The sequence below is a fragment of the Varanus komodoensis genome, unplaced genomic scaffold, assembly GCF_004798865.1.
Source record: "Varanus komodoensis strain SLA01 unplaced genomic scaffold, ASM479886v1 scaffold3, whole genome shotgun sequence".
In the NCBI taxonomy this organism is placed as follows: domain Eukaryota; kingdom Metazoa; phylum Chordata; class Lepidosauria; order Squamata; family Varanidae; genus Varanus; species Varanus komodoensis.
Window position 1 is genome coordinate 64,090,013 of NW_025335761.1, and position 15,729 is coordinate 64,105,741.

General features: G+C 58.8%; 1 protein-coding gene across 4 annotated transcripts in view; it reads left to right on the forward strand.

Moving 5' to 3' along the window:
• Positions 1-3,243, forward strand: part of FRMD6 (FERM domain containing 6) — a 54,927-nt gene extending 51,684 nt beyond the window's left edge. For all 4 annotated transcript variants that reach the window (XM_044436394.1, XM_044436398.1, XM_044436395.1 and 1 more), the window contains one exon: positions 339-3,243. In XM_044436394.1, coding sequence (XP_044292329.1) covers positions 339-623 — 285 coding nt within the window. In that variant the 3' untranslated portion in view covers positions 624-3,243. The remainder of the gene's footprint in view (positions 1-338) is intronic.
• The last annotated feature ends 12,486 nt before the right edge of the window (positions 3,244-15,729 follow it).

The following is a 15,729-nucleotide window of genomic DNA, read 5'->3' on the forward strand; positions in this document are numbered from 1 at the left end:
GGGGATCTGTGGGCGACATGCAGGTGTGTGAGGGGGTGTCACACGGAGGTGGGCAGAGACCTGTTCTCCCCTGCAGAGGAAGGCAGGACGTGCTCCAGTGGAGGCAAGCTCAGGCAACTTGGTTGCCAGGAAGTACTTCCTAATGGTTGGGACCCCAAGGGTGTGGAATGGGCTTCCATGAGAGGTCGTTGGGACCCCATTGGTGCGGGTGTCCAAGAATAGGCTGGACATGCAATGGTGGGCATGTTGTGAGTGGAGCCGGCTGGAGCCAGGGGTCAGACTAGATGGCCCGGGAGGCCCCTCCTGACTGACTCGCTCTGTTTCTCTGTCTCCTCCAGACGGGCGGCAGGAAACCCAAGACCTCCACCGACAGGCACAGCCTGAGCTTGGACGACATCCGGCTGCACCAGAAGGACTTCCTGCGCCTGGCCAGCCTGTGTCAGGAGTCGGCGCAGAGCTTCACCTTCGGCTGCGGCCACGGCCTGGCCGGGGACAGCCTCTACTGCAGCGGCTGCCTCGCACAGCAGTGCGTCAACATGCAAGACACTTTCCCCGTCAAGAGGGCCAGCAAGTACTTCTCGCTGGACCTCGCCCACGAGGACGTTCCGGAGTTCGTGGTCTGACGCTGCCCTCGCGGCCCTCTCGAGAGACAATCCAGGAAGGCGTCGTCCCTTCGTGAGCTCCTTCTGGTGCCAACGGGGATCCCCCCCTCAGCGTCTTTTTGGGATGCTTTGCAATCAAGGCCTTCCTCCGCACTTTTCCAGGTTCCCGTCCCGGCAGTGGGATCCTGGGCACGGATGTTCGGGGGTGGAACTCAACGCGAGTGTAAATCGGTTGGATTTCGAAAACCTGGTTTCTCTCAAAGCAGCTCCTTGGCCTCTCTCATTTTGACAAAAGAAGAAAGATGCACCATGTTGCTCTTTTTTAATTGTTCTGTCCTCGTCCTTCGCCTCCTGGGAGCCCTCAAATCTTCCAGATGCCCTTCTTTTTTTCGCATTTGCAACTTTTGTTTGGTCTCTGCCATTGTGGTGTAGGTGCTAAATGTGAGAATGTTGTCTTTATTTTTCCCCCCCGCTTGTTCAACTCTATTAAGCCAAAGAAACTCATGTGCTCCCACATGGGTGACATGGAGACCGAGGCCTGAGCCATAACAAACCAAAAGGACACTGTGAGTGTCGAGAAGACGGCAGGAAGGCGGACCAAGTTGTGAGATGCGGTCAATCCGTTTTGCGACTTTGCTTCTTCGCCACACACAAAGTTCTTGGGCTGCGATCCAAGCCAAGCCTCCATCGGATACTTTGAGAAGTTTACAAAAAACCAAAAACTGGTATGCAGAGAATGGGATTTAGAAAGCTTCTGGAAGCTTTTTTGTTTGTTTGTCCGTTCGTTTGTTTCTTTTTATCCCTTGGGGGAAAATGCTAAAGAACAAATCTTTAAGGATGTAGCAATAAGTTTGGTTGACCAAAGTACCTTTAAGTTAGGGGTGGGGGGGAGAATATATAAAAGTACATATATAAATCTATAGAGAGGAATCTCTGTTTAATGGATGTTCGAACTTAAAGATCCCATGTTTTATTTTTATTTTGTTTGAACTGCCTTTTGTAGAAAGAGTTACCTAATGCCTCGTTTCTTTCATATATATATATATTATAGATACACACACAGGGATGCGGGAGGGAGTGATCAAGAGAGAGAGACTCCTGTAAGGGCTGACCTGATGCAGGGAGAGGGAAGGGGTCTCCCTTCTTGCTCGTTTTGGGGAGGTGAGGAGGTTCCCGCAGAATCCAGTAGGAAGGGGGAGAATCCCCGCTGCCTGGTTTGCGTCCGGCGCACCTGGGCCGTTCCCCACATCGGGCATTCGTGCTCACTGCAGCACCTGCTCACCTGGCGTCTCACCTGCCCAGCAGGTTTGTGAATGCCCAGCGGTCTGCAGTGGGGCAAAGGAGAGCTTTCTGCACCTTTACACCTTGGGCTTCAGGGGGACTCTCAGAACCCCCTGCAGTTCTGTCAGCCCGGCCCACTGGGGCTTTGGGCCTCTGCCACGCCAGGGGCAGGGAGGGGTTGGAACCCAGCCTCGCCCCCATCTTCCCCCCCACTCCTCTCAGCTCGCCCCCCAGCGGGATGTGTGGCTTTTACAGACGCACATGAAGTGCGCCCGGCCGCGACGCCTGCATTTGGCCCAAGCCCCCTGGCCCGTCCCTTTCTGTGCCTCCGAGGCCCCCGTGAAATAAAAGCTTGCGCACGTGTGTGCTGCAGAGAGCGAGGAAGGGCCAGGGCTTCCCACATCTTGTGCGTGTGCGACAGAAATGCACTGGCCGCTGCAGAGTATCTTTGCCTCGCCCTGTGCTTTTTAAACGGGCCCGGATGGTCCCTTGTCTGGGATTCAGGTGCCTGCAAGCCATTACATGGAGCTGTTTTCCCCAAGCGGTTTTTAAACACACACACCATAGATACACACACACACACAACACGACTCAGAGCACAATGCCTTTTGAAATTATCTATCTATATATATATATATTTAAAGAATTTTGTACCCACAGCAATAGCATTCCCATATTTTGATAACATTGTCTTTTTATAAAGCTGAAAGCATACAGATATTTTTGTAAAGAGGGCTTACCTTCCGTTTTCACAGCATCCCGGTGAGTCCAGAAAGTCTGCCTAAAATGGCCTTCCCCAGCCACGTGCCCTCCAGCTGGGCCAGGACTACAACCCCCATCATGCCACACTAGTAAGGCAATATCAGGCGTCCACGATGGGAGAGGCGGTCCCGCACAGCCGGTGGGCTTCAGTGGGGTGAAGCCCGGTCCAAACAAACAGAGAAGGGGCTCGTGGTGCAGCGAGGGGTGTGGGGGGGGGCTGCCCCACCTGGGTGCCCCCCTTGGTGTCCGTTAACGGCTGTTTCAGCTTGCTACGCAAGCTCTTGTTGGGTTCCCAGCCAGTGCCCCCTTCCCAGCCAGCCGGCTCCCCTCTGGCCATGGGGACCCCAAGGGGCGCAGCTGCCCCTCAGAGGAAAGGCGTGCCATTTCTGGGTCTCTGCTCTCCTGCTCCAGGTGGTTTGGGGAGCCGAGACGCAGGCGGGGGGGCTCTTCCAGGCGGCTCCGGAGGCCCGGAAGGAAGGAGCCCAGGTGCCGACCGGGCCTGCAGCTGACGCTGGAGATCGTGGTTGGCTCAGTCGCAGGACGTTGTACCAAAGAGAGAGGAGGGGGTTAAAATCAGCCTGTCTGACAATCGCTTGTCGGCTTCCTAAACTTACGCAGAGTTTTGCTTGGTGTCCTTTGAGGACGGAGTGAAAAAAGGCAGAACACCCCGGCTCTCCCGGGGCAAGCAGGGTCTCCCAGACCCCGGACGGGGATAAAGCGATGACTGGCTACCAGTCGAAACGGCCACCGGTTGCTTCCAGTAGCAAAGGCAGTGGGTCTGTGCACCCTCTGCTGTGGCACATGGGCAGCATGGCACTGCTGCCCTCTGGCCCCGCTGGTCCCCTTGGCAGCCGGTTGGTTTGGTTAGGGCTCTGCCCAGCCGGACTCGGCCTGGCTCTCTGAAGCTCGCCAGCTTTCCGCTGGGAACTGGCGCTCAGGGCAGCCCCAGGAGTGGCAGGATTGGACCCCAGAGCCGCTTCGGGTGGGGTTGCGGACCTCCATTATGCGCGTGTCTCCGTGCGGCGGCCACGTGGTGCTGCTGGCTGGAGGGAGGGAGGGAGGGAGGGAGGGAGCACTGGAGGAGGGCTGCCCCAGGCGGGTCTGGGAGGGGGGTCCCCTGTGCTGCAAGCAGGTACCCCTTGCACACCTGGGGAGCTTCCGGCCACCTTCATACGGCATGTATGCGCCTGCGGAGCGCTCCGCTCGGCCCACAAGCTCCCCGAGTCCTCCAGGATGGGGCTCTGCCTCCAGAACCGCCTCCGTTGCCGTTTCTGATCATGGATCAGCGGAAACAGGTGGGGAGGCGGGGCAGGCGGGTCTGAGACGTCAGCCGGCTCTGATCGTGACAGCAAAACCAGCCGCGGGGATCAGAGCCCCCCAGCTGATGTCCCCAAGCCCCCCTTTCAGCAGCCGCTCGTGTTCCCCCAGCCCAAGTCACGCCGCAGGATGAGGTTAGGCGGTGCTGAGGTGGATCCGGGCTTCCCCGTCGGTCCGCCACACCTGCAAACGGCCTTGCTGGGAAAAGTAGACCTGCTTGTTCCTAGGCGGCATCTCTTGCATGCCCCGGTCATGAGGGCCGGAAGTTTACAGGGGGAAAAGCAGGAAGGTCTATTTTCAGACGTCTTACAGAGGCCCTTGCTGCGCGCGCAGCATAAACGTACACCTGTCCGCTTGGCACTGGGCAGGCAATGTAGGCAGGTGCGGTTGGAAGAAGAGCACATCCTGAGGATGCGCCCGGGTTGCCCTAGTACGATCAGGGACTGTGCGCAGTTGCTGGAGCGCATGCACACCTGCCCGACTTGCATTTCCGGGAACTCTGCGGCCGGGGTGGGTGTCTGCGGTGCATGCCGACGGTGCCACGGGTTCCTGTTTTGGCCGCGACTGTTCCGCGGCACAAGCGAAGGACTCTTCCTTTCTGTGAAAGGCCCTTGCCGTCGGCACGGGTGCACGCAAGCGACGGAGCACCTGCCTGCCCAACGTCCCCAGCTTTGCTCGGTTAACGGAGAAAGATTTCTGTGCAGCTTCTGAGGTACCGTTCAAAGAGAGGGCAATAAAAGTCACCGTTTACACTACGGGCCTTTCTGGTCTTTATTTGGAAATGCGCCCTGACTCTCGCTGCTCCGGGGCAGCTTATTCACTGGAGGCACTGGAATACCACGGATGCCGCATCTGGCCAGACCTGGGGGCAAAACAGGGCGGAAACTGCATGAGCCGCAACGGGCAGCCGCGGCCCTTCTGGGCGAGCGTCCAGGGCTGCTGCGGTTGGGCCGGACGGCCGGCACGTTTTGCTCTTTGCCGTCGGCCATTCCAGGCCCAGAAGAGCCGGATGTGAGCCGGGATATTGCCCAAGAGTTTGCCTCGCCTGTGAGTTCGGCGCTTGGCCCCCGGCAAGCTCCGGTTTCTGATCCTCAACCCTCATGCCAGTCTCTGATGGGAGGCTGAGAGCACTGCCCTGCCTGCACTACAGGGCTGTTGTTGGCCTTACTTGGGATGGAAAGCGCCCCGTCATTACAAAAATTGAAGCCGGGCCGTGATGGACTTTGCCAGTGCTGGGGATCCATCACCAGTCGGATGTGGGAGAGGGGTGAGAATCGCAGCCCAACCCTCCAGGGCTCCAGGTTGGGAATGATGCCTTACTTGGGGGGCGGCACTTCTGGGTCCGTGGGCACAGTTGGGCTTTGGGGAGAGATGCTGACGCTCTCACGAAATGGGTGCTCTGACCAGCAGCCTCTTGCGGCAGCCATCTTGCAAAGCAGCGTGTCCAGGTTCGGAGGTGTAGTCGGAGCTCCTGAACACAGGGCCACCCCTTGGAACTGTGCTGGACTATGATGCCCATTTCACAGGAATCAAGCAGATGAGGCTGCACAAGAAGCAGCTTAGCCCACACGCGTCGTCGGGATGGAAGGCGTGTCTCAAGGATCAAGCTGCACAGTGCAGAATCTCACCTTCCCAGTTAAGAATTGATAAACTGCCCCTAACTTTTTTTAAAAAACCACCTTGGGAGAAGCAAGGAAGCCCATGGGTGCCACGAGAAGGGTCTGGTGGCCCAGCGATGCCCACAGCCCCCAAGTTGGCGCCCCCAGGCCCTTCCCACTCATCAGGTTGGCATCACTGGGCAATCCCCAGGCTGACCCTGAGAGGCCCCTTGTGGGCACGTGTGTCCTGGCCTGCCAGCAAAAGTTCCCAGGGGCTGTAATTGCAAAGGGCCCATCAGAGCGTGATCGCCTAAGAACATACTCCAGGCCCCTGCTTGGAGCTTTCATTTTAAGAAGTCAAGTTTCTAGTCCTTTGTGTTGACAGGAGGAAAAGAATGCAGGCTGTGTTCCCTGTGACTCTGAACTCCGCTTCCACCTGCCTTGTGTGCCAATCAGAGCCAGCATGGGGTAGGTGTTAAGAGCACGGGACGGGGACTCCGGCGATCCGGGTTCGAGTCCCCGCTCAGCCGTGGGGCTCACTGGGTGACTTTGGGCCACTCACAGACTCTCAGCCCTCCTACCTCACAGGGTTGTTGTTGTGAGGATAAGATGGAGAGCAGGAAGAGAATGATGTAAGCTGCCCTGAGCTCTTTAAAAAGAAAAGAGGTGGGGTATAAATCTAATAAATAAGCATCAACACGTTTGAATATGGAAAGCTCATGAAATAGGAAAACTTTATCTTGGTTTATTCTTCGTGGATTTGGGTTGCTTCACGCCACGCTTTCCCAAACATGTCGGGAAGGCACCTGGGGCAGCTTGGAGCGTGCGGAGCCACGGTGAAGTCCTGCCGGCTCGGGCGCCATGCCAAAACCACCGCACTGCGCCTGGGAAAGGTTGCGGCACACGCTTCCCAGGAGATGGTGGAGCCCGAAACACAGAATGGCCCGAAATGCACTGTCCAGTCAGCTTCCCTCCACATCTGCCCTCCAGATGTCCTGGACTACCGCTCCCATGATCCTAGGTTATGGGAGTTGCAGTCCCCTCAACTCTCTCTTCTGCCAGGGATCACACAAGCGGGCCGACCATCTGAACAAGCTTTCCGGGGCGCCTGAGCATCCCCTGGGGCTGCCCGAATTTTTGGCACGTGTCCGTTGTTGAAGCTTTGCTCCCGTGCAGCTGCAGCCGCTTGAAGTGGCCGCACGTGGAGCCCCGCTGGGCCACCGTCCGGGGGCGACCTGCTGGCGAAGCGCAGCGGGTCCAAACCGGGGCATTGCCCCAAAGCCGCCGAGAGCTTCCCCAGCCGCCCTGCCTCTCCCGACAGGGGCAGCGACCCACAAAGGCTCTTTCCTTTTCATGGGTGGGCCACACGGCCACCCGGGGTGGGCCAGCGTGATGTGTGAATGCGCCCCTGCCGCCTGGGGATTCGCTTCAAAGCGTCTAGTCCCCACTCAGCCCTTGAGCTACCACGGTGGCTTGACGTGAGCCACAGACTCTCAGGCCAGCCTACCTCGCGGGGTTGTTGTGAGGCTGAGGAGGACAGTGTAATCTGTCCCGGGTTCCTTGCAAGAAGCGAAGCGGTGCGGTAAAAGTGAACGGCCCCGAGCACCTTTTCTCCAAAGTGGGCGACGGATGCGCGCAATCCACGGCAGAGGGCGCTGCGCACGCTTCCTGCTGGCCGCTTCCGAGAGCCCGGACGGGCGTCGGGGCGGCCTCGGTGCCTGCCGTGGCTCAGCCGGGCCGCCCATCCCGAGCGATGCGCCCCCCCCCCGGAGCAGCAGCCCCCCCTCACCCCCCGCCGGTGCCCTCGGAGGGGCCGCGCTCCGGCTGCGGGGGCCCCGGCGCGGGCACGGATGCTGCGCGCACGCAGCTCCCGGGATCCAGCGCCTGCTGCCACCTTGCGGCCAGATGTGCGCAGCGCATCCAAGGGGGCCCGCAGGAAAGCTGCAACGAGGGGCGAACCTGCCCGGACAGCCTTGGAGTACAACTCCTATCATCCCCGAGCATGCTGGCAGGGGCGGATGACAGCTGAGATCCATCGACGTCTGGACAGCATAAGGTGACGCGAATCAGAAGAACAAAGGTGCTTGAGAGGAGAGAGGTGACTGGGAGTGAAGGTGGTATTTATTTAGTTCTTGACTTGCCTCCCTGCGTATCCATTTTAATTATTATATTTATATCCCAGCTTTTTTCCTTTCAGGCAACTCAAGGTGGCTTACACACATCTCCCCCCTCAATCTTATCCTCACAACAACCCTGTGAGATAGGCCAGGCTAAGAGCGAGTGAATGGCCCAAAGTCACCCGGTGGGACTAGAACTCAGGTCTCCCGAGTCACGGTCCAGTGCTCTAACCATTAGACCATCCTGCCTCTCTGATATAATAGCTGTTTTCACCTTCATCATCCTGAAAGAGGCATGTGCATCTGCAAAAGATACAGCTACACTGGCCATAAAAAAGCCAGGACTGGCACATCCAGCTGCTGGTTCTGGATCCTGGGCCAGGTGAGTGGCATCTACAGCACAGTGGCCATCATCCCCAGCAGGCTGGCCATGATGGGCGCTGTGGGCCCTTCCACACTCGCACAACTGCGCTCCTGGAAGAAATTCTAAAAGAAATCTCAGTTTGTGCACATGCTTTTTGCAGGATTTCTATTTGCAAAAATGTGTTTTCAGATGCTTGCCAGACACTGACCGTCCCTCCAAGGCACCACAGTCAAAATGGTGCGGCAAAAGCCAGCGGACAAGCCAGACTGTGGAAATCTCAGAGCAAGAATCGTAGAATCATAGAATAGTAGAACTGGAAGGGGCCACGAAGGCCATCGGGTCCAGCCCCCTGCTGTTGCAGGACACCAGTTACACCATCCCACTCAGAGGGCTGCCCAGTTTCCCCTTGAATGTCTCTGGTGTGGGAGAGCCACCCACCTCTCCAAGCAGCTGGTCCCACTGCCCTATCGCTCTGACCATGAGGAAGCTTTTCCTGATGTCCAGCCTGAATCTGGGTTGTTGCAGCTTGACTTGATTACTCCGTGTCCTGCACTCCGGCATCAGCAAGGAGAGACCTTGACCTTCCTCTTTGTGACAGCCTTTGAGGTCCTTATAGAGGGATATCATGTCCCCCCTCAGTCTTCTCTTAGAATCATAGAATAGTAGAGTTGGAAGGGGCCAGAAGGCCATCGGGTCCAACCCCCTGCTAGTGCAGGACACCAAGTCACACCATCCCCCTCGGGTGGCTGCCCAGTTTCCCCTTGAATGTCCCCAGTGTGGGAGAGCCCCCCACCTCCCCAGGAAGCTGGTCCCACTGCCGTGTTGCTCTGACAGTGGGGAAGCTTTTCCTGGTGTCCGGCCTGAATCGGGGTTGTTGCAGCTTGAACTGATTACTCCATGTCCTGCACTCTGGCATCAGCAAGACGAGACTTGGCCTTCCTCTTTGTGGCAGCCTTCGAGGTCCTTCTAGAGGGATACCATGTCCCCCCTCAGTCTTCTCTTCTCAAGGCCGAACATGCCCAGTTCTCCCAGTCCTTCTCCTCTCAGTTAAAGGCACAAAATTTCCAGCCGAAAATAGCTCACCATCAGGGCAGGAAAGAGGAGACAAGTCAGTCCTGCCCCGGGGTCCCCCGGGAATCCTCAGGGGGATTCAGCCGGAGAGGAGTGGACAAGCCCCAGGCAGGCATATCGTGGGCTGCAGGGCTCATGGCAGGGCGGGTTGTGGCGAGGTGCAGACCCGGCAACTGCGCCAGTCCCCGCTCTCTGCGCCGTGCGGCACAAGCTCTGGCTAGCCGAGTCGGGCTGCCTGGGAGACACGGAAGCTGCGACTGCTCACTTCAGCAGCAACGCTTTGCGCGACGGCTGCAAGCAGACACCATGTTCTGCCGCGCCAGCAGGACCGAAGCCAAAGTGGAATGACGGAGAAAGGAGGAGTCGCTCCGGGCGAGCCTGGAAGGACCCCAAGCCTTGCAGAACTGCAGTAAAGCTCCCTTTTTTTCTAATCTGAGGGGGGCAAACAGTCCCAGAGGCAGCCCTGCTGGGCCCGAGCATGTTTCATAGCCTTCACAAGCCGCAGAGGGTTTAGTGCCAGCTGCAGACGAAAAACGGAAATTTTGTCAGGAGGGTGGAATTGCTGGGCTGGAATTCTGAAGACGAGCACCAACTCTGCGGAGCAAAATGACGCTGCGACATTTTGCCATGGATCCCACCTGTCTGGGATCATGCCGGCACTCGGGTGTGTGATACAACTGGAGCCCCGTTGGCTGCCATTTTTAATTTCTTAGGCCGCCCCTACTGCCTTGTGGAGCGAATCCTGCTGACTGACTTTACAGGGTTGCTGTTGCGAATAGCCAGGCCAGCCCCCTCCAGATCCGTTGGACTACAGCTCCCAGCAGCCACCTTCTGCGATCGCACCTCTCCCAGTAATGTACCCGCCTCTACGCCCAGGGTCCCTGAGATCCCGGCCATGTGGGTCTGAGAACTCGCTTCAACAGGTCACCAGCTTCCCGGCTGTTATGCGCAAAACCCCAAATCCCAATGCCGTGTTGGATCTGAGCAAGGGCTAGCCCCGCTCGCACTGGGGGAAGAAATCCCATCTCTGCCCTGCCTAGCCCATGTTGCATGGCTGGAGGGCTCCTGCAGCGGCCTGCCTGTGCTCGCGCTGCTGGCCCCTAGGTGGCGCTGCAAGCCAAGGATCGCAGCCTTCCGTGCAGGCGGTTGCTGGACGCGATCCCTGAGCGAGTTTGGCTACGCGCGGTCGGGATGCACCCAAGTCCGCCCTGCCTCAGAAGCCCCCGAACCCAGCTCAGCTCCTGTGCGGGGGGAATTCTAAAACCTTCCCCGTTGGCCAAGGCTGGCGCTGGGGGCGTCCCGACCCCAATGGCAGGTGCGGAGAGCCCCCCAGCCAAGGAGACCCCCTGCTGGCAGCCAGGCAGGAGGGGCACCGGCCGCGGGGGCAGGTGACGGAGGGCAAAACTGCCAGCTCTCAGTCTGCTCCCCTCGGGGGTCCCCAGGAATCCGCAGGAGGAAGGAGCAGGGCAGGGGCACCCTCCCGAGTGCGTGGTCAGAGCTCCCAGGCGGCCAGCCGGTCCTGCCACCCCGTCCCCACTGATTCCTGGGGGGACGTGGCTTTTAAAAGCCGGCATTCCGTGCTGGGGAGGGCCCTGGGGGCGGAATGGCGGGTCAGGGGCTCCACGAGCCTCCCGCAGTCTCCCGGGCCCGGTGCCGGGGCAAGGGGGCCCCGCGTCTGCGTCTTTGCGGAGAGGCAGAGCAGAACAGCGCTGCCAGGGGGGCCGCCCCGCCCCGCACTGAGCACGTCCTTGCACATGGGCGGTGGGTTTCCTGCACATGGGCAGGGGCCACCAGCACCCTGGCCCCTCTGTCTCATCCTGTCTTGTCTCCGCGCAGAGGTGGCCCAGAGGAGGCGAGTCAGGCAGCAGCTGCCCCCCCCCCCCATCCTGCACCGCTCTCACTGCAGGGGCAGCGCAAGGGGCCGGGGGCGACTTGCCTGGGCCCCACAGATGCCACCCTGGCTGAGTCTGCAGCTCCCTTTCCATGCAGCTTCCCAACAAGCGGGGAGCCTGCTGGGGCCTGTGGGGCCGGTTGCCCTTCTCTCTTCCTCTCACCGAGGAGGTTAAGGGGGAGGAAAGGAGCGAGGCCTTCTCGGTGCCGGCCCCGCAATTCTGCAACACCCTGTTGCCAGAGACCTGCCAGGCATTGACCTTACTGAGTTTCAGGCGCCTGGCAAAAGCTGTCTTTTTCCAGTGCCCCTTTAGAATCAAGGTCCTGGTTTTAATTATAATAATGTATGCCTTATTTGTATTTAATTATTTTATTGTGATTTTATCCTGTTTGTTTAAGAGCCAGTGTGGTGTAGCGGTTAAGAGCGTGGGACTGGGACTCAGGCGATCTGGGTTCGAGTCCCCGCTTGGCCATGGAGCCAACTGGGTGACTTTGGGCCAGTCACAGACTCTCAGCCCAACCTACCTCACAGGGTTGTTGTTGTGAGGATAAGATGGAGGAGGAGATGTCAGCTGCCTTGAGCCCTTTGTAGGAAAAAGGCAGGGTATAAATCGAAAAATAAATAAATAAATATTGTGACCGAATTATTTTATCAATGTTATTTACTGATTTCTACAACAATGGCTGCCCAGAGAGCATAATGCTATCAGGCAGCTTTTAAATAAATCTAATACTAAAATAAATAAAGGTCTCCTGTTTCTGTGAGGGGGCACCAGCCTTGCAAATTCATCCAGTTCTGCCGAGAGAAAAAGGGGGGGTGGCCATTTTGCTGGCTTTCCACTGGGGGGAACATGGGAATGCAGTGCGTGGCATCAAGGCAGTGAGACTGGGAGAGAGAGAAGGCACCAGTCTTTGCTTCTGCCCCCACGAGGAGGAGAGCGATGTGCCTGAAGGGGAGGTCAGCCTTAGGGGACGGGGCTCTGGATACCCTCCTGGGGCACCAGGCCCCGCCCACCCCTGGCCTGGTCCCGCCCCTTCACCCTCCGTCTCCAGGGCTGCTTGGAAGGACTCGGGGTGCTTGCTGAATGTGCCACACAATGTACACCGTGTCGCTTGGGCATCAGGCATCACAAGCCGCGACGCCGAGTCGCAGCTGAGCAACACGTCGGAGAGGCCTGAAGCCGGGGGGTGCTGTGTCGCAGCAGAGCGCCACACTTGCGGGAGATGGTGGGAGGTCAAGAAGGCGCCTGGCGATTGTGCGCACACGGCTGGAGGGGCCGGGGGGGGATGCAGTCCTAAAAATAAACCGGTGGGTGCGGTTCTTCACAGCTGCGCAGCTCCGTACGTGCCTGGTGGAAAGGGGCCTCCAAAGAAAAGGGAAATCTCCAATTTCCTGCCTGCAGATCCCATCACGATCCATACAAGGAAGGAGGAGAGGAGAGGAGAGGAGGGGGATCGCTGCAACGCGGGCCTCTGTGCCTCGAAACCACTCCCACCAGTAAGAGCTATCAGGCTGCTTACTGGAACACACACGGCTCGGTGCCACCCAGAAACCACAATTGCAAAACCAACAAAAACATCACCGAGGGAAGGAGGAGCCGCGCCGGGAGGACGAGGGCTCGGGAGGGCATCCTCTGCAGACCGAGCGGCCGTTCCAGGAGAAAACGTGCCCAGGGTGGCCTTCCCGATTGTCTTGAGCACGTGCGTGATGGAGAGGCCGGCGCAGCAGACGGCCGCGAAACCGTGGCTCAGCACAGCAAGAGCTGCTAAATCCAAGAGGGGACGGAGGCTGCATGAGAAACAGCGATGGGGGAGGCTGCCTGCCACTTCCCAGCCGCTCCCGCCCAAAAGCGAGGCCTGTCTGGGCCAGACTGCAAACCTCTTTGGCTGGGTAGACGTAACCCCATCCCTGCTGGGGCCTTTGGGCGCCCCGTGCAGCCTCTGGTGTTCCCAGTCGCAATGTGTGGCCGTGGAAGCTGGACCATAAGGAAGGCTGAGCGCCGAAGGACTGAGGCCTTTGAATTTGGTGCTGGAGGAGACTCCTGCGAGTCCCTTGGACCGCAAGGCGATCGAACCGGTCAGTCCTAGAGGAGGTCAATCCTGACTGCTCTTTAGAAGGCCAGATCCTGAAGATGAAGCTCAAATACTTTGGCCACCTAAAGAGAAGGAAGGACTTCCTGGAGAAGAGCCTGATGCTGGGAAGGATTGAGGGCAAAAGAAGGGGGCGGCAGAGGATGAGGTGGCTGGATGGGGTCACTGAAGCAGTCGGTGTGAGCTTGGGTGGACTCCGGGGGATGGTGGAGGACAGGAAGGCCTGGAGGAATGTTGTCTGTGGGGTTGCGACGAGTCTGGCGCAACTTCGCGACTCAACAACCACCAAAAGTGCGTTGCTTTCACCAAGGAAACAGCTCCTGTCTTCTAATCCGGAAGGGATCCGAGGACAGCAGCCATGGGTAGCCTTTTCCTCCATGAGTCTCTCTCGTTCGCTTTTCAAGCCCTCCCAGCTGGGGCCTCTTGCTGCAGTTTGCCGTGCCTGCAGAACCCCGTCTTTTGGGTGCCCTGAGTCTCCAGGCAGCCTCACGGGGCGGCCTTGTTGGCCCTGGTGCGGTAAGACGGAGAGGAAAGGCCTCGTCGCCCTCCGCCTCCACGCCACATCCTGTTTCTCTCCCTCCTCCTCTTCTGGTACCCCAAACCTGGCAACGTTTCTCCCCTTGGGAGTTCCTCCAGCCCCTGAGTCGTATCAGTTGCTTATTTTCAGCTTCGCAATTATTTTGGTGAGGTTTTCATCGAAGGTGGGGTGGTCTTGTGGTGGTGGTGGACCTGCCCCCCCCCCCCCAAATCGCAGTGCTGCTCATTTAAAAAGAAAAACCTAGCATTTCAAGCATGAAATTACATCCTGCTGACCACCCTAACCCTCTCCCACCTGCAAAACGTTTCCCAGGAGAAGGAGAGGGGCTGCACCGTGGATGGAGAGCCAGTGTGGTGCAGGGGTTCAGAGCCTGGGACTGGGACTCAGGCGACCCGGGTTCGAGTCCCCGCTCAGCCATGGAGCCAACTGGGTGACTTTGGGCCAGTCACAGACTCTCGGCCCAGCCTACCTCGCAGGGGTGTTGTTGTGGGGATAAGATGGAGGAGGAGAAGGATGCAAGCTGCCTTGAGCCCTTTGTAGGAAAAAGGCAGGGTATAAATCGCAATATAAATACATAAATAAATTATTTTCTGCAAGGTGCTGGCCTAGATGGTCCAAGGTCTGCTGGGTAGAAGAGCCACCCCTGCTCAGAGGCATCCGTTCGATCACCCCAAGCAAACCACCTGTGAGCAGAAAAATCCAGCCCTTCCTGGTGCCAACCCCACCTGTACCCCGTCTGTTCAGCACCACCAGGTGTGTGGGAGGCCTGCAGGTAAGTGTAAGAGCCCTCCAACCCACCTTGCCATGGATTCTGGCCCCAGTGTCCCCTCCCCTCCTGCACAGGTGAGCAAGGGGGCTTGTAGCCCCCCATCCTGCGCTGTGCGTTTCCGGCACATGCCACCCTGCCCTGGTGCTTCTTCAGGTGCAGCTCTGAGGAGAAGGCGGGCCCGATCCAGTCCAGGAAGGCTGCAGCGGACACAAGATGCCCTCCAGGCCGTCAGCGGGCCTGTCGCCGTCTCCTCGGCCACCTGCTTTCCTCCCCTGGAGCTGCTCCTCCCTGATGCGCTGGGGCTGTGCTGGACTGCAGCTCCCATCGCTCTCTGCTTTTGGAAGCCCGAGCCACACCTGCCTCTGGGCTGTGTCCACCAGAGGCCGATGGGCCCGGGTGGGCCGTGGGGATGTGTCGCAGCCACCTGAGAACTCGCAGGGTACACAAGCGGTTTCTGGCTTTGGGGGGTCTGCGTGGCTTGGAGCGTTTCCTCCCAGGGCAGAGGAGCGGGTGCCAGACCCCAGGCAGGGCGGCGGAGGGGGCGGGACCCTTTAGCAACCGGTGGGAGCGCGTTTGGGGCTCCAAATGGAGCCGCTGGGCCGCCACGGGTCAGTGGCCACGTTTCCCCCACAGCAGCTCTGCGCTGCCCGCTCTCCGGGATGCCTTGTAAAAAAACCCCTCATCCTTGCTATTTTGCTTTGGCCCGGAACGGGGGTTTATTTCCCGGAAAAGGAAGCAAATGGCTGTGATGCCTCTCTTTTTCAGGGCATTCCCCTCTGGTTCCCATGGCAACGCCGACCGACGACTATTGTGCGCAAGTGCGAAGGAGAACGGCCATAGCCCATCAGCCGAGCAATGGCGACAAGCCCTGCTCCACCCCGGGACGCTGGGGGAGGCAAAACACGCGTTCTGGCGTGCAGGGGGCCCGAAGCCGCCCCAGCGGAGCCCAAGCAGAGCCCACGCTCGCAGCACGTCGAACTCCCCAGAGCAGCCCGGCTCCTGTTCCTTGGAGAGGCCAAAGAAACCGTGGCCCCCTTTGCAGAGCTGGCCTTCCTTGTGGGGCAAGGCAAGGCGCTTTATCCCACCGACACTCCCCCCATTGCAGTCCCGCAAAAAGGCCCACCCACCTCGGGTTGATCTACCCTCTCTAGCCCCCCCCCCCCATACGTTGCTCAACCTCTCCTGCCTCTCCAAAGGTTTTGAGGGGTGGTGGCCGTGAGGATGAAGGGGAGAAAGGACCTGGGAATTTCTCTTCATGAGCTCATTGATCTCAAGATCCAGGAGTTTTGCATTTGATCCTCCGCATCTACTTCTGATTCCCTCAAAGAG